Source organism: Oncorhynchus mykiss, chromosome 18 (genome assembly GCF_057628025.1).
Source record: "Oncorhynchus mykiss isolate SJ-2025 chromosome 18, ASM5762802v1, whole genome shotgun sequence".
Classification (NCBI taxonomy): Eukaryota; Metazoa; Chordata; class Actinopteri; order Salmoniformes; family Salmonidae; genus Oncorhynchus; species Oncorhynchus mykiss.
The window spans coordinates 48,939,675-48,964,438 of record NC_143039.1 but is presented as its reverse complement, the minus strand read 5'-3'; the positions used below and the strand labels follow the sequence as shown (position 1 = coordinate 48,964,438).

The 24,764-nt window shown below is 42.8% G+C and overlaps 4 protein-coding genes across 12 annotated transcripts in view; 1 reads left to right on the top strand and 3 right to left on the bottom strand.

Annotated features, from left to right (window-relative positions):
* Positions 1–5,009: 5,009 nt before the first annotated feature.
* Positions 5,010–9,891, bottom strand: rnf139 (ring finger protein 139). The gene is made up of 2 exons (XM_021572054.3): positions 9,423–9,891; positions 5,010–7,849 (listed from the first exon to the last, which is right to left on the bottom strand). Exons 1-2 carry the CDS (start codon positions 9,583–9,585, stop codon positions 6,000–6,002), a joined length of 2,013 nt encoding a protein of 670 aa, XP_021427729.1. The 5' UTR covers positions 9,586–9,891; the 3' UTR covers positions 5,010–5,999.
* A 1,087-nt stretch (positions 9,892–10,978) lies between these two features.
* Positions 10,979–14,305, bottom strand: tatdn1 (TatD DNase domain containing 1). Of its 2 annotated transcripts, none has more exons than XM_021572055.3 (12): positions 14,194–14,305; positions 13,641–13,706; positions 13,389–13,438; positions 13,053–13,116; positions 12,784–12,927; positions 12,587–12,629; positions 12,369–12,454; positions 12,237–12,277; positions 12,035–12,111; positions 11,860–11,930; positions 11,630–11,756; positions 10,979–11,407 (listed from the first exon to the last, which is right to left on the bottom strand). In XM_021572055.3, exons 1-12 carry the CDS (start codon positions 14,258–14,260, stop codon positions 11,305–11,307), a joined length of 939 nt encoding a protein of 312 aa, XP_021427730.1. In that variant the 5' UTR covers positions 14,261–14,305; the 3' UTR covers positions 10,979–11,304. The 2 variants fall into 2 exon arrangements, with proteins under 2 accessions (XP_021427730.1, XP_021427731.1); XM_021572056.3 differs by having other exon boundaries at positions 14,101–14,217.
* Positions 14,306–14,494: 189 nt separating this feature from the next.
* Positions 14,495–18,081, top strand: ndufb9 (NADH:ubiquinone oxidoreductase subunit B9). The gene is made up of 4 exons (XM_021572058.3): positions 14,495–14,648; positions 15,015–15,207; positions 16,956–17,069; positions 17,701–18,081. The coding sequence occupies exons 1-4, from the start codon at positions 14,560–14,562 to the stop codon at positions 17,830–17,832; spliced, it is 528 nt and encodes a 175-aa protein (XP_021427733.1). The 5' UTR covers positions 14,495–14,559; the 3' UTR covers positions 17,833–18,081.
* Positions 18,082–18,210: 129 nt separating this feature from the next.
* LOC110496261 (MTSS I-BAR domain containing 1) overlaps positions 18,211–24,764 on the bottom strand; it is a 51,280-nt gene continuing 44,726 nt past the window's right edge. For 2 of the 8 annotated variants that reach the window (XM_021572049.3, XM_021572050.3), the window contains 5 exons: positions 23,775–23,903; positions 23,158–23,409; positions 22,615–22,770; positions 21,245–21,401; positions 18,211–20,959 (listed from right to left, as the gene is read on the bottom strand). In XM_021572049.3, coding sequence (XP_021427724.2) covers positions 20,322–20,959; positions 21,245–21,401; positions 22,615–22,770; positions 23,158–23,409; positions 23,775–23,903 — 1,332 coding nt within the window. In that variant the 3' untranslated portion in view covers positions 18,211–20,321. The remainder of the gene's footprint in view (positions 20,960–21,244; positions 21,402–22,614; positions 22,771–23,157; positions 23,410–23,774; positions 23,904–24,764) is intronic. The other 6 variants (XM_021572052.3, XM_090208684.1, XM_021572051.3 and 3 more) reach the window with 3 other exon arrangements.

Below are 24,764 nucleotides of genomic sequence, written 5' to 3'. Positions count from 1 at the left end.
TCGTGTTTTTCCTCAATCTTAATTTAGTATATTGAGCTGACATATCATTTAGATGTATTCATCTAGATACACTATTTTTGCTCCTATCTACCACGTGTCCTGAGATACTTGTTGTTCCAAATTTGATCATGAGATTCGGCCCGAGTAGTAGTAAACCACATTTACCAAAATGCAACACAAAACGTATCCAATTAACATGTAATTCATTACAAATATAAAATATACATTATTCCAATGTACATACATTCGGCTAAAAGCGCAATCAGACAACTAGGAAATCATCCCGTGCTGTCTTTTTGTCAAACAAAGTTACTCAAACGGCTGTTATATTACCACCGTGTGGTTTTAAACAGCTAAAATGTATTGATTGACCAATGACCACTTAAAAACTGCTCAAAAGGTCTGAAAATTAGCCCTTTTTATACAATAAACCTTTTCCCATATTGTTATCGAGTCAACTAAGAAGGAATATCGTAGTAACGTATACCAACATTTGAAGCAAAATTCGGTTTCCCTCAAAATAATAATTGTTGCTAGCTATGACATGACATAATAAAATCATTTGACTATATCATAAGAGAAAAGATCATTTGCCTTTATTAAACTCACCAGATCATCTTCCATCAATGGCTGTTAATTTAACTCGTTTGACTGCTATAAAGGAAAAGGATCGGATCCTTTTTTTTTTTTCGCCTAAAATGACATACCCAAATGTAACTAACTGTCTGTAGCTCCGGACCTGAAGCAAGGATATGCATATTCTTGAAACACTTTGAAGTTTGTGGAAATGTGAAATTAAGTAGGAGAATATAGCACATTATATCTGGTAAAAGATAATACAAAGCAAAGGAAAAACGTGTATTTTTTTATTCATTTTTAATCATATTTGAAATTGAAGAGAAAGGCCACAATGTATTATTCCAGTTTAGGTTCAATTTAGACTTTGGCCAATAGATGGCAGTAATGTATGTGCAACGTTTTAGACTGATCCAATGAACCATTCCATTCTGTTCAACATATTGTATCAAGTCTGCCCAAATGTGCCTAATTGGTTTATTAATACACTGCTAATACAGTCATTAGTTGTGGTATATTGGCCATATAACACAACCCCCAGGGGTGCCTTATTGCTATGTAATTTGAACAGTAAAAAGTAAATGTCTGTCATACCGGTGGTATATGGTCTGATATATCAAGGCTTTCAGCCAAGCAGCATTCAGGGTTTGAACCAGGTTTATAATTGTAATTAAATCCCTTTTGTGCATGTGCATAAATATTGATAAATCAGACAGGAGATTTATTCAAGGTTTTTTCTTTATGTTTTACTATTTTCTACATCGTAGAATAATAGTGAAGACATCAAAACCTTGAATGAGTAGGTGTTCTAAAACGTTTGATGTTAGTGAATTAGGAACAGAATATGCTTGTCAACAACAGCTAGTTTTTTGGATATTTAAAAAAAAAACCTGTAGCCTAATCTGACTAGTTACCGTCAATCTAATGCGTTCTAACAATTGACCGGCAATTGCGATAGAGTTTAGATAACTTCAAATGTATTTAACTAAACATTCCCATTAATAATTGCATAATAACACAATGCTACAACAGTTATAGGCTATTTATTAAATTGGTTTGCCAGACCCATGTAGGCTACACAAGTGGCACATTGATTTGCAATGACTAAATGATATCATAATTTCAACATATTTATTGTATCAAATGGTAGTCTACAATGGTATACAAATTAATAGGCTACAACAGAGTCAAATGTATCATTCTCCACATAAAAGAACCACGCGAGGGAGTTCCCGAACTTCCATTTATAATTTCTACTCCGGGAGCCCCCGAGACCCAAGAACTGAGCACGCATAAAACACTTCGCTTGAAGGCAAAGTCTACATTAGAATATTGATGTAACGAGCTGTAGTGCGCCCAAAGTCGTTTTCCACTACTTTGCCTCCATTATTTCTTGATGTGCAGGAAAAAGTTTTGGAAATAGGTGTCCCCATAATTATTATCTAAATAGCCTACCTACAAATGGTAAAAACGTAGTCACGATGTGCACGCGTGCTACTCTTTCCTCAAGTTCAGTAATTGCGTCAATCACTGCCTGACGGTCAGCAGCAGGTCACAGTGAAATATATATTTTTTAAGAGAAATGCCATGGGGGCCGCGGTGCAATTTAGAAAATGCCCAAAAACACGCAACCCGCGACCAATAGATTTTCACCACTACGTTGTCAAAGTAGCCCTAAACTACAAACATGGCAACCCTGCACAGACAGAAGGGGTAACGCAGAACGTTCTCTCCACCAAATATGGTAGTGAGAGAAAGTCCAGTCGTGGATAGTGGGCGAGGATGGAACTATTTGAAACTGGGCCGCTAATTTTCTCATCGATGAAACATCTGATCTCAATAAATATGTCACGAACACAATGCACTACGTTTTATAGACTTGACGATTTGCCAAAGTTTTTTTTTAAATTACGTTGTTTAGAAGTGCCAGATCGAATTTAGTTTGTCAACACGCCCACTTCAGAGGAGGCGTTCCTTGACGGAAATAGCATCTTGCAAACTCGTGCTTGGCTTTGACCTTAACCCTAACCCTAACCCTTGCCTCTTCTGGCCACTGTGCTTAATTTGCTCCCACTATAAACGACACACATTAACTATGCAGGGTTAGTTATACTTATCTTTCTTATTACATTAGTATCCACGTGTGATGATAATAATAAGTACCTTTGTTTTGCAAAGTAATGTGTAGTAATTGCTGCATTGTCAAGCATCTACGCTACATGACCAAAAGTATGTGGAGACCTGCTCGTTGAGCATCTCATTCCAAAATGATGGGCATTAATATTGAGTTGTACCCCCTTTGCTGCTTTAACAGACTCCACTCTTCTGGGAAGGTTTTCCACTAGATGCTGGAACATTGCTGCAGGGACTTGCTTCCATTCAGTCACAAGAGCATTAGTGAGGTAGTACGCAGTTGGTGTTCTAATTCATGGAGTTGAAGTAAGGGCTCTGTGCAGGCCAGTCAAGTTCTTTCATACCGATCTCAACAAACCATTTCTGTATGGACCTCACTTTGTGCACGGGGAAATTGTCATGCTGAAACAGGAAAGGGCCAACCCAAAACTTTTGCCACAAAGTTGCAAGCACAGAATCGTCTAGAATGTCATTTTATGCTGCAGTGTTAAGATTTCCCTTCACTGGAACTAAGAGGCCTAGCCCAAACCATGAAAAACCATCCTAGACCATTGTTCCTCCACCACCAAACTTCACAGTTGGCACTATGCATTGGGTCAAGTAGCGTTCTCCTGGCATCCGCAAAAACAGATTAGTCTTTCGGACTGCAGTATGGTGAAGCCGTGATTCATCACTCCTGCTCCAGAGTCCAATGGCGGCGAGCTTTACACCACTCCAGCCAACACTTAGCATTGCGCATGGTGATCTTAGGCTTGTGTGCGGCTGTTCCGACATGGAAACACATTTCTTGAAGCTCCCGACTAACAGTTCTTGTGCTGATGTTGCTTCCAGAGGCACTTTGGAACTTGGTAGTGAGTGTTCCAACCAAGGAACGCGTATCGCGCTTCAGCACTCTGTGGTTTCATTCTGTGAGCTTGGTGGCCTACCACTTCATGGCTGTTGTTGCTCCTAGATGTTTCCACTTCACAATAACAGTACATACAGTTGACCGGGGCAGCTCTAGCAGGGCAGAAATTAGACAAACTGACTTGTTGGAAAGGTGGCATCCTGTGACGGTGCCACATTGAAAGTAACTTAGCTCTTCACTAAAGCAATTCTACTGCCAATATGTGTCTATGGAGATTGCATGGCTGTGTGCTCGATGTTATACACCTGTCAGCAACAGTTGTGGCTGAAGTAGCCAAATCCACTCATTCGAAGGTGTCCACATACTTTTGTATATATTGTGTGTGAGGATTTAGCATTTGTTTCACAAGGTTTACATTTGGTTTGTGTGTTGTAAGCAGGGTTGAGCGGGCAGGACTATGTTGTTCCCTAATCCCTGGTAGTTCTGCCTAGGTACTTATCAAAGAAACTCATGTTCATCATCAGTAACCAGGTCCATCCAGCCATTTCATGTGGATGAATTACCTGACGCATGAAAAAAGTCACATCCGACCGGTTGATGGAAACAGGATATGCCGGTACAATTTTATAAATGCCGAAAGACAATTTGTTCGTTCAACATGGTGGCATTTTTCCGTCTGTAAAATTAATTATGCGAGAAATTGCGGTGGAAACGCCTTTATGCGCAAATAATGATAAAATAACCATCACGCAATTATATGTTGTGTGTTCCTCACAGTACGACTCGTGAAACCATGCAGTTTATTAGGCTACAGATTAAATCAATTATGCATTTCACAGGTTGGTCAAAGTGCACGTGGATGAGTTTGACACTCCTTTCCAATACATGTAACGTTAGAGGGTCTTATTCTGATGACATGGTGATCGATGCTTTGCTGCCGTTTGACAAATACAAATATCGCTTTTATCCATAATAATCTCATGTAGGTATCCTACCTGCCTAGCTGCGAATTGATTTCTATATAACGTTAACCTTACAGTTTTTCTGAAAATGCGAAAAATCAAACTATTGATGATAAAAGTGTGTGCGTGATGACGTCGTGCACATACAAATAACGTTCGCTGTTAAAAACACCGAATGAAAAATACATTTTATGCAGATTTCAGAATATTCGCATGAAAATCTGATGCAAATTGGATGGAAATGTAGCTCATGTAGTGAGGTAGTACGCAGTTGGGTGTTCTAATTCATGGGGTTGAAGTAAGGGCTCTGTGCAGGCCAGTCAAGTTCTTTCATACCGATCTCAACAAACCATTTCTGTATGGACCTCACTTTGTGCACGGGGGAATTGTCATGCTGAAACAGGAAAGGTCGTTTATGCTGATATGAAAAGGTAACTCACTAGCGTGTACTACAGTGTTTGAAGTTATTCTTGAGCACTTATTGACCAAACCACTATTAAAGATGATTTTATTTACATGGATCTTTTTTTTTAATACAAAATGCAAAATGAACAGCTTTACCTGTCATTAAAAGCAAACAACTAAACCAATAATCAAAGTCCTTCATTGCTGAAATAAACTGAAAGCACGGCTTTTCAATTAAATAAGATGCCTCTCAATTCCTGATTAGGACAAGTGATACTTTCAGTAATTTCAATTCACCATGATTAATAATAACTACTATTGTATTTAAGATTACAATGTTATCTTTAGTTGCTCCGGAAGCTGTTGCCATTTCTAAAGAATGTCATTTCAGTTGTAAAATGTAAAATCAACTGCCCTTTTAAAAACTGCAAAAGTGCGGATAAGCATCACTAACAAAACTATTTCAACCAAGTGAGTTGAAGTGCAGAGATCTCTTAATGAACACATGGTCTGAGCAAAACATGGTGCAATGTTGCGGTTTCATTTCCAAGGTAAGACTCAAACATCTCTTGAAGTCGAGTAAAGTAGCATCTCTCAAAACACTCATTTGAATACAACCTTCTCTTTTCTAAGGGAAAGTGTATTTTTATTACATGTACAATAACGTACACAATTTAAGCAAGGTCACACAAGAGACCAGTAGTAATAATAAGAGGTATATCTGTGATTACAGTAGAACTTCACGTTTTAATTAAACCTCTTCTTGGCGCCGGAGCTCTTGGAGGCCCTCTCGGCTCCCTGCTTACTTTCTTTCAGCAAAACAGCAAACACACGACCAACAGCATCCCTACAAAACACAAGGAATGTGGGTCTCTCACACAGAACTGCACCTGTTGGGACACCCAACCACCTAGGCACACTTCATCATAGCAGCTACACCTCTGCAAGCCCTTGGAGGAGCTAACCCAAAGACAAACAAAAAAGGAAACAAATCTTAAGAGTGACAATGAGTGACATCCCTGATGTTGAGAACATGTACTTAAATATATATAATATATTTATCTCTATAGGGCTGATCAGTCCCCGTTAGAGTCTGTGTCATCATTAATATAGTCTTCCTCTATGGGCGTTTCACCGTTTTCTGTCCCCCACTCATCCTCGTCATACTCAATACTATCATTATCCTCCAGTAGTTCATTCTCATTCTCAGGCCCACCTGCGGCTGCTGCAGCCTCTGCCCCGCCGGGCTCTGCAAACTGGCCCAGGTCCCCGCCTGGCGCAACGTAGCCGTTGTTGTTGAAGGGCACCCTGTCCTGGGCCTCCTCCTCAATGTACACCTTCTGGTGGCACATGGGACACGTGTCCTGGATGTAGAGCCACTTACGGAGGCAGAGTGCGTGGAAGTAGTGTTGGCACGGCGTGATACGTGCCGACGTGGCAAACTCCTGGTAGCATATGGCGCAGACGTCCTCGATGACGCGCAGCTGGCCACCCTTCACCTCCGGCAGGGAGTTGATCTTCTTGACAGCCGTACGGCGGTTGATGAAGGTCTTCCAGCCGTTCTTGGCCTGCAGGTAGATGTTGAAGTAGGCATGGAGGCACATCATGCAGGCGCGGATCTTGCTGCCCGCCTCGAACATCATGGTGTAGGCGCCGTTTCCAAACATGATGACGCCAAAGACAAACTCGATGACGTTGCCCGTGGAGCGCACGCAGTAGACGTAGTCGTCCAGCTTCTCCCACAGCACGTTGTAGTAGCCATCCACCATAAACAGGGCGTAGACCGTCAGCGACACCACCACCTTGAGGCAGAGCTCCACGCAGAAGGCCGTGACAGCGAACAGCCAGGTGTTGAGGGCGTAGCGGTGCCACAGGGTGTAGCTGAGCACAACAGGCAGCACGAAGAGGCAGAGTGACACCAGCAGGACCGGGAAGTGGCGGCGGAAGGAGGAGACGTGCGAGGCACTCAGCGACATGAGCACGGGGTCCGTCATGCCATGGATGAAGTGGAGGATGGCAGTCAGCAGAAGGCACATGTTGCGGCTGAGCCGCACCAGCCGTTCCTCAGGGTCCAGACCACTCAGGCCCGTTTGCAGGGCCAGGATGAAGAAAAGAACGGGCGCCACGAAGCCCAGCCGCTTGTCCTCTTCCTCGGTGGAGCCGATGAATGCCAGGATGCTGAGGCCCAGGTAGTGGGCGATGGACGAGATGACGGCACTCATGCCCAACACGGTCAGTGTAGAGTCGCAGCCGCTGATGATAAGGTTGCTGAACAGGTCCCAGAAGACGTCCCACGTCAGGTAGCTGTGTTCGCCGCTCTCGTGCCGCACCACCTTGACTACGTAGACCAGGATGATGGCCTGCGCTGTCATGCGTGTGAGCCAGAAGACACGCAGCACGTCCGGGAAGCGGATCCTCTTCCAGGTGTCCTCCACCAGAAGCTGCAGCCCGTAGATGCGGTACATGTGGCGCACCAGCAGGTAGACGTAGCGGCAGGAGTAGTAGAACCACTTGAGCTTAAGGGCCAGGCACACAGCCGTGTTCAGAGCCAGAGCCAGGCCCGAGGCCACCGCTACCAGTTGCCGTACGTCCACGGGAAGCTCAATGATGAGCCCCCACAGCGGAATCATGACATCCAGGACCACAAGAGCAGCAAACACAGACTGAATGTTTAGCAGCACCACATAGCCCATGCCGAAAAGGAGTTGCACCACGGCCATGCCCAACCATAGGGTGGGCCCGTTTCGTGGTACGAGTCTAAAGCCCAGCGCTGCTTTGTAGTAGGCGCTGTAGAAGTCTATGTGAGATATGGCGTAGTAGTTGATAAGAACGGCCACCACTCCCAGGAGCACAGCGAAGAATAGCGTGTAGAACTTGAATAGGGCCTTCTGAGACAACACCAGGACCACACTGGAGACCACGATACCTGAAACAAATTCAAACCATAGTGTCAACATGACATCAAGTGAAACAGACGATCTACTGTACAAAAGGTCTTGATTTATGATAAGGTTTAGAACTACATTTAGCTGGAGAGGGATCAGTCATTTGGTAGTATCTTACTTTAGGCAAACTACCAACCCTACCGTTGAGCTTGATTACACTGAACTATACTGGGGTCGGAAAACTTACCTCAATGCAGGGATGGGATATGCCACTGTACTCCAAATTGTACCTTTATCCACACTGATGCATCGACAATATTGAAATACTGCTAGTTTTCCTGGAAAACAAACCTTTTTCGTCCTAATACGAGGTAGCCCTAGCAGCCATTATGAAATGGCACGTCACGTCGAACAATGGCGGACACTGCCATTTCAAATTTGGCTGCAGTGTTTACTGTTTGCTAATATGAGGATGAAAAGGGCAGTGTTCCAAGGAAAACTAACAGTATTTCAACATTCTCTATGTATCAGTGTGGATGAAGTGTAACTTGATATACAGTGGCATTTCCCTTCCCTGCATGGAGGTATGTTTTCAGACCCATATCTCACTTTGGCTCCACTGTGTCTTAATGTAACCATGATTGCATTCCGACCCCAGTGTAGTTCAGTGTAATCAAGCGCAAAGGTAGGGTCGGTATCTAAAACTGTCTGAAAACATGACATATGTCAATCGTTACACTTAGACCTGTTTGCAAGGAGAGAGTAGTATGGTAACTTGCAGGGTAGGTAGGCTGTTTGACAAGGGTCATGCAAACATAGTGTTGGACTTGAGGGCAGTAAGTATGGCCAAAAAGTAACTGATCAAACACACACCGAGGTCAGCAAACTACCTAGACGTGTTTGTTTGCCTGTGACAGTATTGACAGGCCAAAATGAAGGCCACAACATCAGTTATTTGTCCTGCATTGACAAAACAGGTTTACCCATACTTCATAACCTTACTTACTAGCTACTTGGCCAGAGGTAAATTATCCTACAACACCTGGCTGGTATTAATTTGTCTGATAGCCAATGTGTTGGTCATATGCCTGCCTAACGTTACTTGCCTGCCTAACACTGGCTAGCTAAATGTACTAGAAAGCCCAGGAGTAAGGGGTAGGGTTATTAGCTTCCTATCTGGCTAACAACTGCAAAGAACATGGTCTTCGTGTTGTTATCACTGGCTCCCGAGTGGCACAGACGCAGCGGTCAAAGGCACTGCATCTCAGTGCTAGAGCCGTTACAACAGAGCCTGGTTCGATTCCAGGCTGTATCACAACCGGCCGTGATTGGGAGTCCCATAATGTGGCGCACAGGAATTGGCCCAGCGTCTTCCAGGTTGAGGTTTGGCCGTCATTGTCAATAAGAATTTGTTCTTAGCTGATTTGCCTAGTTAAATAAAGGTCAAATAACAAAAATAAAACGGCTTTGGGAGGATTGGGCTGTGGTCCAGGCCCTTCGCGGTTGACAGGTGACACGAGTCAGCCACACTGACGTCTGCAATAGTAACTAGTTAGCTGTCAAGAGGGTGACAGCAGCTCGCATGTAGGGGTCCAAAACTACTAATAATCTTACCCATTACTCGGATTAAAATCTTGCCCGCTGTTCCGGCCCATCCTGACCCAGGATCATAGTAAGAGTTAAAAATGGCGTCGATAATAAAGATACAAGGGACTCGAAATGCCACATCCAGCACGGTCAAGGCTTGTTGGCCGATTCGGACATTAGCCGAGGCCATAGCTTAGGGCGTAAGTCCTGGAGGACTCGGTCACTCCGCTTAAAGAGTTAAAAACTCCAGCTTCTCGCTTCTTTTGGTGTCAACTTCCCACACGTTATTTAACGGGGTCCGTACAATCCGCCATATTCGCTGCCCTCCTGTTGCTATGCAAAGAACGCGGAAGTTGCTACTTTTTTTAAACCCTCGTGACGTTTTTGACGTCAAAAGGTGTAGTCTGTGACGTATCAACGTGCTTCATCAAAGATTTTTATAACTAACCCAAGATAGACCAGAGCCTGTCTTTTCCAAAGGGAGTGATTTTATCATAGTGGGTAGAGCAAGCAGGGAGATGATGGGCAGAGCCAAGCACCAGCTACTGAGATTCTATTGGCGCGTTGTAGCAATTATTTGCATATTTGCCTAATCTGTGAAGTGCGCATGTGTATTAACTCGCTCTTGCGCTCCTTCTAAACGCACATTTCAGAAACTTTGGCAAAGGGTGAAGTCTGCAAAACGCAGTCCACTATTTTTGTTACATATTTTAGTTTTTGGAAACAGAATACTGTATGTAGATCAAATGTTTTATTGATGAGAAAATCTGCAGAATGTTGGCCAAAATCCATCTCGCTCCATCTTTCCCGCTGCCGGCCACAGGGCTTCTTCCTCTCATCACCATATTTGGTAGTGAGTGGAAACGCCAACCGGATGCTTCACATTTAGACATCTGGTGAAATATCTGGCGCATTGTCCTATATGTGGCTTTATGGTGCTTTCTGCCGCGTTCACGTGCTAATCGGAAATAGGATACTTTATTACAATATTACATCAATACAAAAGGTACATGGGGAACACAAGGGGCAACAGGTAACCTAGTGGTTCGAGCGTTGGGCCAGTAACCTTTCGAATCCCTGAGCTGACAAAGTACAAATCTGTGGTTCGCCCCTGAACAAGGCAATTAATCTACTGTTCCCCAGTAGGCCATCATTGTATATAATAATTTGTTCTTAACTGACTTGCCTAGTTAAATAAAGGTTAAAATACTTATACTTAAGTGATAATGCCCTCGAATCCGGTGTTTGGAGGATATATTAGCATAGGTGTTGTTCAGGCTGGCTTCGAGGGCATTACCCCTTTTATACAACACATTAAAATAACGAATTAATTCATACTATTTCACACTTCCACAAGATAGTCCCGATACAAATCTAGGTTTGCTACCCAAGCCGGCTGGTCGTTCGATCTATTGGTTCGGTTGCCAGAGACCCGACCCAGTCATTCAGTCTTTTTGATCTGTATCTATGGACGTTACCCTGTTGTTCTTTCTAAATGTTCCATTGCCATAATGGCTGACAATGTTCTTATCCCTTGCTTTCCTCTGTTGAACACAAAATGTTAGTCTAAAATAAATGTGAGATAATGTCTAGATTATTTTTATTGTGGAGATCAAGTTTTTAACATCCCTCCCTGGGCTGATGAATCAGTGGATTGCATAGTCAGATGGAACAGAGCAAATAGGCATTTTAAGGCCATGCTAACTAAATTCTCCATGCAAAGTTAGTGATAAGGCATTTCTGAGGACTTCACTGATTGACACCAGCAAGTGCTAACATGAGCAGTTGGAGCCAGTTGGCAGATGGTGTAAACATAAACCACTCTTGAAGAGTAGCATGAAATGCTCTGCCTTAAGGGCAAAAGGCATTTTCAAATTAGGTCCGGGAAAATGTATTTTAGGAAAAGTAATCAGCTTCCAGTAAAGAACACTTTCATAGTGGTGTTGTAAATGATGTTTGCCATCTCCACAGGATCCTCATTCCTTGCAGCAGCCATGATTTCAAGCACTTGTCTGGAATAAAGGATAAAAAGCGATTCACATTACAAAAAGTCAGATATCATCCTGAACAACAACACAATGAGATCACAGGGCTAATCAATTCAGCTGGTAATGCTCAGATTAGCATGAATGAATGAACAAGTCCAAGTTGGGTCATCCCTGTAACATACTATATGCTAAGGAGACCCCCAGATTTTGTACAATCCCTTTCAACCTAGGAACCAACTGACATACATGATATGGCAAGGCTCGTTCCTGTCCTTCAAGCAGTGTCCTGCCTCCCATTTCTTCTTGGTGGGAAATGTGGTTTTGATGTGCTTGGCCCCCGCATGAGTGTTCTTCACCCCACACCATGGAGCATCTAGAAATGAGAGGAGAGCATTCACTCAAACTAGCATTCTCCCAATGTTCTGAATCAAAATTAGACAGATTAATATCAGCACTTTTTCTCAGCAGTCACAAACCTGTCTCAATCATCAGTCTTTCACTGGGAATGGACTTCATCGCTTCAATATTTGCTCCTGTTTTCAAAGAACTGAAATGGTAAGAGAACAAAAACAAAGATTTGGCATGAAATAGACAATATTTACACAGGTCACTATTCTCCATAATAACTTCTCAACGTCAAAATGATCTCACCAGCCGTTTATGCCAATATATAGATCCAGGTCAGTGAGGGCAGCAGCATCTTCTTTAGTTCCATCAAAAGAATGGACCTGGTAGAATTGAAAAGCATCCAATGACACTCTGATTTATAACTTTTCTACGGGTCAATGGGAAATAATTTATTCATTACATGAATGGTTCTACAAAATAGCATCTGATTGAGAAATTTCCTTACCACACCTCCGACACATCTGTCTCTGTTTCTCTTCATGATGTCTGCCAAGAAAACAAATTACAATATAAAACATTAGCCATTGTCATGGCATCAAGAGGCAGATGTTGTATATGTGTGAGACAACAAACATACCAAGGAAGTCCTTATGCGAGTTTCTGCAGTGAAGGAACATTGGCAGTTTGGTTTCCTCAGCCAAGTCAAACTGCTTCTCAAAATACCTGTCACAGGGAAAAAGTGGTTTGATGCACTTATAATCTTAACTTTGACATTTTTCCTTTCGTTAAGTGCAGTACATTATTTGTATTGGTGCAGTCTAGAAACATTATTCTAAAAGAAAAAAGGTAACTCACTTCATTTGAGTTTCTTTTGGACAGAATTCCAACCGGTCAAAATCTGTGATGTTGAGAGCAGAGGCATATAGTGGGCTAAAGAACTTGACCCATTTATTGTACATGTATGTTGAAACTGTAAACAACACTAAAACATACATGTATAACAGGGACTGTTAAGAGTTGGAGATGATGACAATATATGGCTGCCAACCTACCTAATCCACATTCTCCAATGGCCACCACCTTGCCCTTGTTTGATGTTGCCAACTCCCTCAGTGATGTGAAGTACTGATCTGGTCCACTCTGTTCAAACTCGCTGCAGCGTGTTGGATGACATCCAACCGTACTGTAAAATTCCTCTGTGCATAGAAACAAATTGGATGACCATAATGAAACTGTTATAACTCCGATAGCGCTGACAAAATCTATTAAACACGAGTGAATAATCATTTTAATCCTAGTCATTTTGATACATTATCATTACCTCTGGACTCTGCTAATTTGAGGGCCTCCTTGCTGTCTTCAAGATTTCCCCCCGTGATCATGAACTGTAAGCATTAAGGAACATGACCCAGGGTTCTCCAACCCGGTTCCTGGAGAGCTACGCTCCTGTAGGTTTTCACTCCAGCCCCAGTTGTAACTAACCTAAGTCGGTGTATCAACCAGCTAATTATTAGGATCAGGTGCCGTAGATTAGGGTTAGTGAAAACCAACAGGACAGTAGCTCTCCAGGAAAAGGGTTGGATAGCCCTGATATAGGCTATTCACATGATATCATATTTATGATATTGACATGAAATTAAACCGACACAAATCTTACCTTTTGGACTCCAACTTTGACAGCACGGTCAATTATCTGATCAAAGTCACCTGCAAATTATGTATTTTTTTAAATAAAAAAGTTGACCAATTTATGAGTATATCACTAGGCAACAATGAAGTACAGATATGTTAGAAATGCTTAATACATTCCCAATCAGCCTAGCAAATGTAACATATATTGCACATATCTGATCAGATGTTTCATTTGGCAGTGTTATGTAGCCCAAATGCATGTTCAACTCACACCTACCTTGGTGTTTTTGATTTCCTCTGTAAACTCCTCGAAACATAGGGTCTGTTAGGTTAATACCGATATCTGTGGAGCAGAATGGCATACATAATCATAACTCAGAAATCATATATATCCCCTGCTTTATAGGCATCCATGTCTATAGTAAGTACTAAGCAGCTTAGTACTTACATAATTCACACAAGACAACCTTACATCACGTTCAGCTTTACCACAAATAGGCAGCTCAACAGCAGTTTTGAACCGTGTATACAGTTAGGCTATTGTCAAGTGGCACAGTAACAATAGACCATCTCTGATTCTGTAGATGATTCCTGTACAAGCTTCCATGCACAGCTAATGTAATGTAATAATGTATTGTTACATCAAGGGGCATAGTTCAGAAAACTGGCTAGACTAGCTGTCGTTCCGCAGTTGTGGTGGGTTCTGTAAGCTAAAATAGCTATCAGTAGTACTGTACATTCAGCAACACCCACTTCTCTAATTTAGACAACGTATAGTTGCTTGTAGTATATGGCAGCACTGCTCAATCCGATCCCTGGTAACGTCTTACCTATAAATTGTAAGTGTGCCATCCTTGCCAGGCTGCTGAAAGAAACTCCACATGCAATTTTGAGCATTTCCCATTATTCTACAACCTCATACACAATTACCATGTCTAACCAAATAGATGCGCATATTTTATATTTACCTTTGTCTCAGGTGACGAAAAATGATAACAACAAAAGGAAATAGTATGTGTTGTGTATTATTACAGCCACTCTAGATCATTATCATATATTCTTTGCTATTATCAATATTGCTAAAATAGTAAAAATGTATATTACGCATCACGTAGGTGTAAACTGTAATGCCAAATCGCAGACATCCAATGTCCCACAATCCTCATCGCCGCCGAAGGTGACAGGGGACAGAAAAAATGGCAACTGCGTACCTTACTCACCACCAAAAAGTCTTGAGGCTGTACAAAAAATCCTTGAGGCACCTTGAATCATGGTGTATTTTTAGGTAAGCAAAGTAGTTCTAGTTATGGAGTCGTATTGAATAATGTGCAATGTTCTTATCGACTGCATGGAACCAACCAACTAGCTAGCTAGCACCGCGCAGGGTGCTAGCTAGCTAGCTAGGTCACCCTCTGTTTACCCCTGCGCGGTGCTAATGTAACGTAATAAGCTCTCTGACATGCTATAGTAACTAGCTGATGGATAAACAATACATTAGCTAGCTATCTGCTCGATTCAAGTTGGTGTTTGCCTCTGTACTATGATAGCTAATGTGTTTAGCTAGCTGTCCATCATACACGCACAGTCAGTGTAGCCTATTGTTGTTGACATCAACGTTGGCACCACCTAACAGTACTAATTTGGATTACAGGGATAAATACCGCTTTTACGCGTGTATGATGAGGGCACGCTTCGACGAGGCCAAGGATGAGAAGGACATGGTCAAAGCCACTATGATGCTGAAGGCAGGGGAGGAGGAATTCTGGTCTAACCAACACCCCCAGCCTTACCTATTCCCTGACTCTCCCGGAGGAACTTCATATGAAAGATATGAAATGTACAAGGTAACTAAATTAGGAGATTGTCCAACATCTGCATGTGCATTGTGTGTTACGGATTATGGTCCATCTTTTATCCTGGGATTTACGGTATTACTAGTTAAGTACACAAGGGGGCACCAAAAATATGCATAAAAGCCCATTGATTGGGCGTCTATTACCACAATGCAAACAAAATTAGCACAAGTAATAGCAAATCTCCATGGAGGCTGCTAGCTGAATATGATAACGAGCGCAAATGAAAATAAACAAATTACAAAGACAGACATTACAGCTCATTTAGTTACAGTACCAGTCAAATGTTTGGACACAGCTACTCATTCAAGAATATATCACAGACAGTGTCACCAGCAAAGCACCATCACACTTCCTCCTCCATGCTTCACGGTGGGAACCACACATGCGGAGATCATCCGTTCACCTACTCTGCGTCTCACAAAGACACAGCAGTTGGAATCAAAAATCTCAAATTTGGACTCATCAGACCAAAGGACAGATTTCCACTGGTCTAATGTCCATTGCTCGTGTTTCTTTGCCCAAGCAAGTCTCTTGGGCCAAGAAGAGAGGTTTTTGAGACTGCACTTGAAGAAACTTTTTAAAAGTTCTTGAAATGTTCTGGATTGACAGACCTGTGTGTCTTAAAGTAATTATGGACTGTCATTTCTCATTGCTTATTGGAGCTCTTCTTGCCAGAATATGGACTTGTTTTTTACCAAATAGGGCTATTTTCTGTGTACCTTGTCACAACAACTGATTGGCTCAAACGCATTAAGGAAAGAACATTGCATAACTTAACAAGGCACACCTGTTAATTGAAATGCATTCCAAGTGACTACCTCATGAAGCTGGTTGAGAGAATGCCAATAGTGTGCAAAGCTGTCAAGGTGGCTACTTTGAAGAATCTCAAATATTTTATATTTAAACTAATTAAATTTTGGCTGTGTTATCTCATAGTTTTGATGTCTTCACTACAATGTAGGAAATAGTCAAAATAAAGAAACTCTGGAATGAGTAGGTGTGTCCAAACTTTTGACTGGTACTGTAGGTAGGAGCTACTGAATGTCATTTTTGGTGACTTTGGACATTTACAAGCGAATGTGAACGAGAGACATTGTTCATTTGCACAAAGTTTTGTCGAAAGAAGAACAGTAAGGCTCTGAAGCAGCATGTGTACACGCTGTGCCTGTGCGGAGTCTGGAGTCGCTAGAGCAACGGTTAGTGCAACGGTCCTGCCTGCTTTGCTTAGAGAAGAGGTGGCAGGAGTAGACAGGGCTGAGAACGGACAGGACAAAAAACTCAAGGAAACCATGCAGTGGCAGCTGTACAGATAACTCATCCAAAGGGCATTGACTTCTCAAACACGGCCGATGCGAACACTGATGCCTTGTGACCTTATTAATTCAGCCACTTGTTTAGATAAACTTAGGGGTCGTGTTAACTTGCAAGTTTACACGGAATTCTTAGTTATTCATTTTCTCAATCTAAAGGTACAACCTAGATTTGAGCCAATATCTTAAGTAGCTGCTGCTGAACAGGTTATTATAGCTGACTCATTTTCAAAAAACGACTTCATATCGAAGGACTGCATTTGACGGCCTGCACATGCGCAGTTCGGCACGAGATGACCGTTAGAACCGATTACGTTTTTCTGTGCATGAGTTTAGCTAGCCAAAGTCGCCGTGACATCTCCAAGCTTGATCTGGGAATTCTATTGGAGAAGCAGTTTTCTGATTTCTTGTATTCTGTTTGTACAGGTCCCCGAATGGTGTCTAGATCACTGGCATCCGTCAGAGAAGGCCATGTATCCTGACTACTTTGCCAAGAGGGAGCAGTGGAAGAAGCTGCGAGAACAGAGCTGGGCAGGAGAGGTGAGTTAGGCTACAGTCCCTTTTCCATGAAGTGAAGAATTCTGTCCATTCTCTGTGCTAAACAAAGCATCAAAGTTAAAGAATGCATGGTTTGATGTTCACCAGTGGGTCTGTTTTTACATTTAGTAGTTTAGCACAAGCCCTTATCCATTGCGACTTAGTTAGTGCATTCATCTTAAGATAGCTATTTTAGAAGAAAAATGTACTTACTATGATTGTGATATGTGGTCGTATCACCTAGCTATCAGAAAAGTCACTGCTAGTAGGGGGGGAAAGCCAAGGGCAAGTGTTAGTTTACAAAAGGTACTTTTATGTTTTATTTTATATCTTTATATTTGCCGACAAGTACACTCCCCAACCTAAATCTTCCAAAAAGGGTCTGAGTTGGAAGTCTGGGAACATTTGATTTATGCAATGTTCGTTCAAGTCATAATCAGGGCCCTGGCATATTTTCTTTGGAGTTCTATAATTACTTCCCTCCTGTTGGATTAGAAATATGACATTATCAAACGTTCATATGAATTAAATAACCCAATTGATTATACTCACTTCAGACCGCCGTATCAATCTACATCAATTGTTGAAATTTGAACTGTTCTGAGTCTTAAGCTGGTGTCGTCTCTCGTTTCAGGTTCAGCAGCTGCAGGAAGAGACCCCTGCCATTGGGCCCAAGACCGAGGCCCTGCCCCCGGCCCGTAAGGACGGTGACCTCCCCCCTCTGTGGTGGCAGTACGTCACCCGCCCCAGGGAGCGCCCCGTCTAAGAGCCCCCGGATGACACTACCTGGTGATAACTCCATAGTGGCACATGGCAGCTCACCACGGTACCTACTACCACACAACAGCATGCAGATTCACCTCCTGGGGAATTACTATCCATCTGTAAAGATAATTATATAATGGAGTTGTTGCAGTATGTTTTGTCAAAAGATATTCCACCCTGCCTGAATGACTTTCAAATGTACTTATTTTCCTGTACAAGGACATCTGTTTAAATAAATATGAGTATCATTCATGTGTCTCTTGAGCAAGTGATACAAATTTTATGATCTCCACTTAGTCAGGAAATCATACTACAACAAAGATGAGACTTTCGATGTGAATTGTAGTAAGCAGAAAATCAAAGAAACACTTCTAGAACCTTTTTCAACAGACGCACATTCTGCTACATCTTTATTTTTAGCTGAAACAACTGTTACATAGAAAATAGGAGACAGAATTCCGGAACTGAACAATAATTATCTTAGACAACGTCAGTGGTACAGAAAGAGGTCAACTCTGTCCAAACATGTCTCTAGGTCATCAGCAACTGACTCACAAGGCTAAAGTACTAGTGTGTGTCAATCTAGACCACAATCTGCGTCCCAATGCCCCTTCATTTCCTTGCCTCTTTTCCCTCATGTCCGTGAACTTCAAGATGAACACATTAGATTAACATTATGTTTACATCATATTACTTTTACCTGTCACATGTAGGCTAAGTCCTCTTGAATCTGACCATGAAGAAAAGGAAATGAGAGAAGGAAACTATTGCAGACTATTGGGACAAAACCTCGTATTTGCAAGGTGTGAGTTTAACTTTGACTTCTAACCATTTAGCATACATTAGATTTAGCAACGTATCTTTACACCAACGGCTGTACTTTCGAAAAAAATACTACAGTATATTACAGCTAAGTTTTACATGGACAATATCAGACCATTTGTATAGAATAATTGAGTTGTGAGCCATACAGGATTTTCAGCTTCATATGCATGTCGTTGCATCGGCCACACTTTAGTTTCCCCTGCCTTACCTGTCTTGAATGGAAAAATAATCAGGCTGCAGTCACTATGCAGAAAGTCAAACTGCTCTCAAAATGGGGGAAATGTATTGGGATAAATAGGTTCAGTATAAAAATGAGCTTTAACACAGAGTAAAAAATAACAAAACATGCATTACTCGATCTCATTTAACGGGCTGTGTTTGACAGTGAAGCTGGTCTACAACACCACAAACTAAGGTATGGCATTCATGAAAAATTATAGTGGAAGATATGACAATGTTTAGAATATCTACACATATTAGGCCATGTCATTTTGTGAAATACTTTAGGTAGTCGCAATAGTGAATTCTGTCTTCAGTTCACGGTGCTTAACACAAGCTAACAAACTCCACTATGTTACCTTTCACTTTTTAATATTTTTTCTTTACATATTCTAATACTATTAGTTTGTTTTCGCGTTTCGAATGACTTCTAGTTGCCAGTGATCACCACTAGCTTTCACAGAGTCTACTAGTATTTTCACAGCAGGACAAGCACGTTTTCCAGTTATATTTGCGTATGAATCCTCTGTATGCCATTTAGCACAGCATCACTTGCATTGAAATAAATGATCAGTCTCAAGCGTAATGGAAACTCTCGGGCTCTAATTCTCGAGAAAAACAGGAAAGTAAATAAGCCTATCCTATAGCCACCAATCAATGAGTGCTTCCACTGACACCAGAGTTGCATTCAAGGTAGAAACCCTTTGAAACATATTTTACTATTTACAAATGATGTGAAACCAGTTGACAACCACTCCTTCGATTGTTAAGAATTGTTAGTGTGGCAAGTCTTTGCGTCCTTATTTGCTGACCAAGAAGCTGACTATTGACAGTGGGTTGTATTTATTCTCGCTCTGAATCTTTTGGCGGTCTAGTTTATTAGGGTTGCAATTATTTGGGGTAGAACATGCAATTTGATTTATTTTTCAATGGCAAAAGAAAAAAATAGATCAAACACTGGCTATTACAGGAAAGTAAAATGTTGCTCTCCATTGTGGTTATTTCCCTATGTACCCCTCTTCTCCACACAGTCTTACCTTCTATACCTTTCTCCCTCCAATCTTTTTTTTTGTTTTGTTACTGTGGATTCACAGAGAAGATGAATCATATTCAGTAAAATAAAGTCTTAAGTTAATTCAGCTCCAAGTCTTTTGGCACCTTTCATGACAATGGACGGGGTAAAACGTGAAAGTACGAAGAGGAGCATTGAACACGAAACATACAAACGCATCAAAATATAAATATGTACATACAAATAAAAGATTATATATTTTCCGTCATTTGAAAATAGTCAAAGCAGTTGTCGCTCCGTTTCCCTCCTCCCCAACTTTCCCGTGTCTAGACTCCCACCCTTTTCTTAAACCTATGGGTGAAGACACAGATACTGTATGTGATTAAATCTGCTACATTGAGGGGCAGTGGACATTGTACACTAAGCGAAGCATCTCACACTATTCGCGGCGCCGACCGGTCGTTGGATGCCGTCTTCTTCAGCTTGACCCCTCGCCGTATGGCCAAGAGCACGTCTTCCCCCTCGCCGCACCCGGGCTCCTCCTCCTGAACCTCTGGCAGGGCCTCGCGGTCCCACTCCGACAGCCTACTACCAGACTGAGGTGGGGAAGTGGGAGGATCGGAGGGGGCCTGAGTGTCCCAAGTTGCCTTGGGAGACACCAACAACCCGTTGTCACCCGCTGAAGAGAGTGGGCTCCGGGGGCTTAGTGGTCCCCCTCCCTCACTCTCTCCTCTGAAGAACACCCCGGGGTGCTCGGGCACAGTGGGCGTCTTGACGGGGATCATGGGGGGCTTGACAGGGATGGGGCCCAGACCCAAGCTTCCGGAGGGCCGGCGCAGGTTGGGCTTGGAGGAGGGCGTGCGGCGGATGGTGGCCACCCCGGGGGTGACAATGCTGGCGGGGGAGGGGGCTGTGGTGGGGATGCCCGCTGTGGAGGCCGGCCGCTTGGCATGGAACATGCGGCGGTAGGACTGGCTGATGTCACTGTTGCGGGGGATGGTGGAGGACTTGTCGAAATCGGGCTGGTCTGTCTCCTGGTCACCACCCACGGAGAAGTAGTCGTAGTCGGACACTGGCGGGAAGAGATAATATGTGGATGAGGATCATTGTCACCTACACACACAGTACACTTCAAATACACATTTTTCATCCGTATGGATATTAATAAGAAAATGCCATTAGACAGAGGTTCAGATCCTTATTCAAAACACGACTAACACCTACTATTGTTCACTATAATTCAAAGTGAGTGGATCCCTATCAAATATCCATACATTAACCTTCTATGGTACATATTAAGGACTGACGGCGATTACCCCTAACATGCAGCGAGAGAGACACATACACACTAAAGTACCTTGTGAGGGGATGGTGTCCTCAGAGCAGCAGGGCGTGGTGTTCTGGGTGCTGTAGCCACTGGAGCACTGCAGGGAGTCCCTGCTGGAGCGCTGGATATCCAGCTGCAACCCGCGGGCCAGAGCCAGGGCCAGCTCCTCATGGGCCTCCGCCTCCTCCTGCAGACACACACATATTAATACGTATAGCTTATACATACCTATGCAATACGGGCCCTATTCAGACTTGGGATAAGTTGACTTTAAGGACAATTCCAGCCACTTTTCAATCACATTTTCATTATCTCCAGCACCATACCAGTGTCTACAGATCTGAAAACAGCACGGTCTATGAGCTATGATCTGTGGTTAAGATGATAAGAAGAAAGGTCCTAAAAAAATATGCTTATCTGTGACATCACAGAGTAGGATTACAAGGGAGGATATTTTCGAGGGAGGATATTTTCTGGCTCCTCACACGTCACTGTGAATCTCATAGTGTTTGAAAATCACCGTTAATAAAATGTTGTAACATTTTGGTGATGTCATCGGGTATATTTTATTCTACAAAATGTAGAAATGTGCCGTTTTCACATACAGTATGTAGACAATGGTATTGTGATGGGGAAAATTAGATAGAAAAGTGGGTGAGTTTCCCTTTAATATCGACTTAAGTAAAAAAAAATAATAATAATGTTGACCTAAGTCCACATTTTATTAAGTCCATGTTATCTCAAGCATACAGCAAAATACATATTAAAACACAGATTTCACACCAAACAGACAACTGCATTAAACAGCCGCACAACAGACCTGGGTTAAATACTATGTCAAATACTTATAAAAACTTGAGCTGTGCTTGATTTAGTTTCCCTTATAGTATACAGTAAACAGGTCTTTCGTACAATAAAAATACACACATGGCATTCACATGGTCATAAAACACATTCATATACTGTACACCTCTACATTAAGGATATAGGTATTAGCATCCACGTGTTTCTGTAATTATGGGTGTAGCTGATTCATGATTTCACCCGCTGAGAAACGCTGCCTGCCTGCCTGCCTCGTCCCGACACCTACACGTTTATTACTAGGGGACAGCTGGAGATCGAATTTGAATATTGAAACAATGTTAAAAACAAATGTCAGAGAGACAGATAGCAAGGTTTATACAAATCTCCGCTTTGAAAACTACATGTTAGTCTTAAAGAAATGTGAGAATGTCTAGATGCTTTTTATAGTGGAGATCAAATGTTTAAATTGATTGGCTGAGCTGATGGAACAGAGTAAATAGGCATTTTAACTTCATAGATTTAGCCGGTGGTAACTTGTGGAATAGATACCGGCTGGAATGCGGTTTTAACCAATCAGCATTCAGGATTAGACCCACCCGTTGTATAACTGCATTGGTGCCCTTGGCTCTCTGGGGCTCATCCCCTGGTGTGGTGGCCTGGGGGCTGCTGGGATCTGGAGTCTCCCTCTTCTCCTTGGTCCTCCTCAAGGTGTTCACCATGGGCTGGTCGTAAGGCCCTGGCTTGGCCCAGTCCTACAAAACACAGAGAGACAAAGCTCTTGAGCAATGCCCACCAAAAATAGCTCAGCTCTGTTGTGTAGCTCTGATAGCTCTGTTGTGTTCATTACGCAAGAAACTGAAGAAAAAGGACTGAAACTGATTGGGTTTTTATAGCATTCATGCCTTTATGAATGACATTTATACTGTATGACTTCACATATAAAGACTTGCATAATGTAACCGGAGAGTGTTTGCAATCTCCCTGTGATTGTGAGAAGTGACTGTGAGAAGTGATTGTGAGACGTGATTGTGAGACGTGATTGTATCAGTGTCTGATCATCCACAGAGGAGACTGGAAGAGAAGGAGGAGAATAAGGAAGGAGGAAGAGGAGGAGGCGGTCGATGACAGAACGGACGCACCTTCCAGGTGAGGACCTTGGAGGAGGGGATCATGCCCGGTCCCAGGGCGCAATAGGGGGGGCTGTCCACCAGGAGGGCGGAACCTGGTCTCGACCATGCCCACTCGGGGGAGGTGGGAGAGTAGGAGGGCGAGGCGAGGGGGGTGGAGGGGGAGGATGGAGGGAGGTCGGGGTAGACCTCCTGCATGCCCCCGCCAGACAGACAGGGGGCTGCGGAGGGCCCCTGATGATGATGATCATACCCGTTTGACAGCTGAATGTGAGTGGAGGACAAAGTGACACAACAATGAGAAATCATAAGTCAAAATGGCAGCTGTTGGTGATGAAAAAGGAAGGTCAAAATGATGCACACGACTGACACCAGATGGAATCTAACAACATCAAATCCTGGTAGCAGACCTGTTTCATGTTCAGCAGGTACATTTAGAAACAAAAGATAAATGGAGAAGGTAGGCTACTACTTGTCCAATAAGAATGCTCCTGTATTTGAGGCCCACTGAACATGACGCTGTTGTCTATGTGACAGGAATGAGGGAGGTTTGATCAACCAGCGAAAGTGCACCTAATAACACTGCTCGTGTTTTGTACATGTCTATGAGTGTCTAAACGTGTGTTCACCTGTTCCACCCTAGTGCTGGAGCAGGTCTCCTTAGAGGAGGCAGGTGAGGAAGAGGAGGACGAGGAGGAGCTGCCCTCACTGACAGGCTGGCAAGTCTCAGAGATGGCCGAGGATGAAGAGGTAGAGGTCTGCAGCAAAAGCCGTGCAGCAGGACAGAAAGGCGCACACACACACACAAATATACATGAAAAGATTCAGACACACACACACACACACACACACACACACACACACAAAGAAGCAGTTCAAAACAAAGCAGCCACAAAGAGACACGTAAGAAAGACAAGACGCACAGACAGAAGTACAGAGAAAAAGAACAGGAGAAAAACATTCTGGGTTCGCAACATCGATAAGAAGAAAAAACATATGAAACATATCCTACAAAAGCTATAAGCACTACGGCGAAGCATGAAAGTTATGCAAATCAGCATGACTTGTCACACACTAAACAGCTGACAGTATGCAGACGCAGAGATTGCAATGGACCATATTAATAATAGTAGAGTCATACAGCAGGTGCTGAGTCTAAGGTGGGTGGGTGGGTGGGGGGGGGCTTATGTACACACCTCAGAAAACAGAGGAGCTGCTCAGCCACTAAAAGCCTTCCACATAGCACAGCCATTTCAGTGGTAATTGAGCAGCCACAACAAAGGCATATACAGTGCCTTGCGAAAGTATTCGGCCCCCTTGAACTTTGCGACCTTTTGCCACATTTCAGGCTTCAAACATAAAGATATAAAACTGTATTTTTTTGTGAAGAATCAACAACAAGTGGGACACAATCATGAAGTGGAACGACATTTATTGGATATTTCAAACTTTTTTAACAAATCAAAAACTGAAAAATTGGGCGTGCAAAATTATTCAGCCCCCTTAAGTTAATACTTTGTAGCGCCACCTTTTGCTGCGATTACAGCTGTAAGTCGCTTGGGGTATGTCTCTATCAGTTTTGCACATCGAGAGACTAAAATGTTTTCCCATTCCTCCTT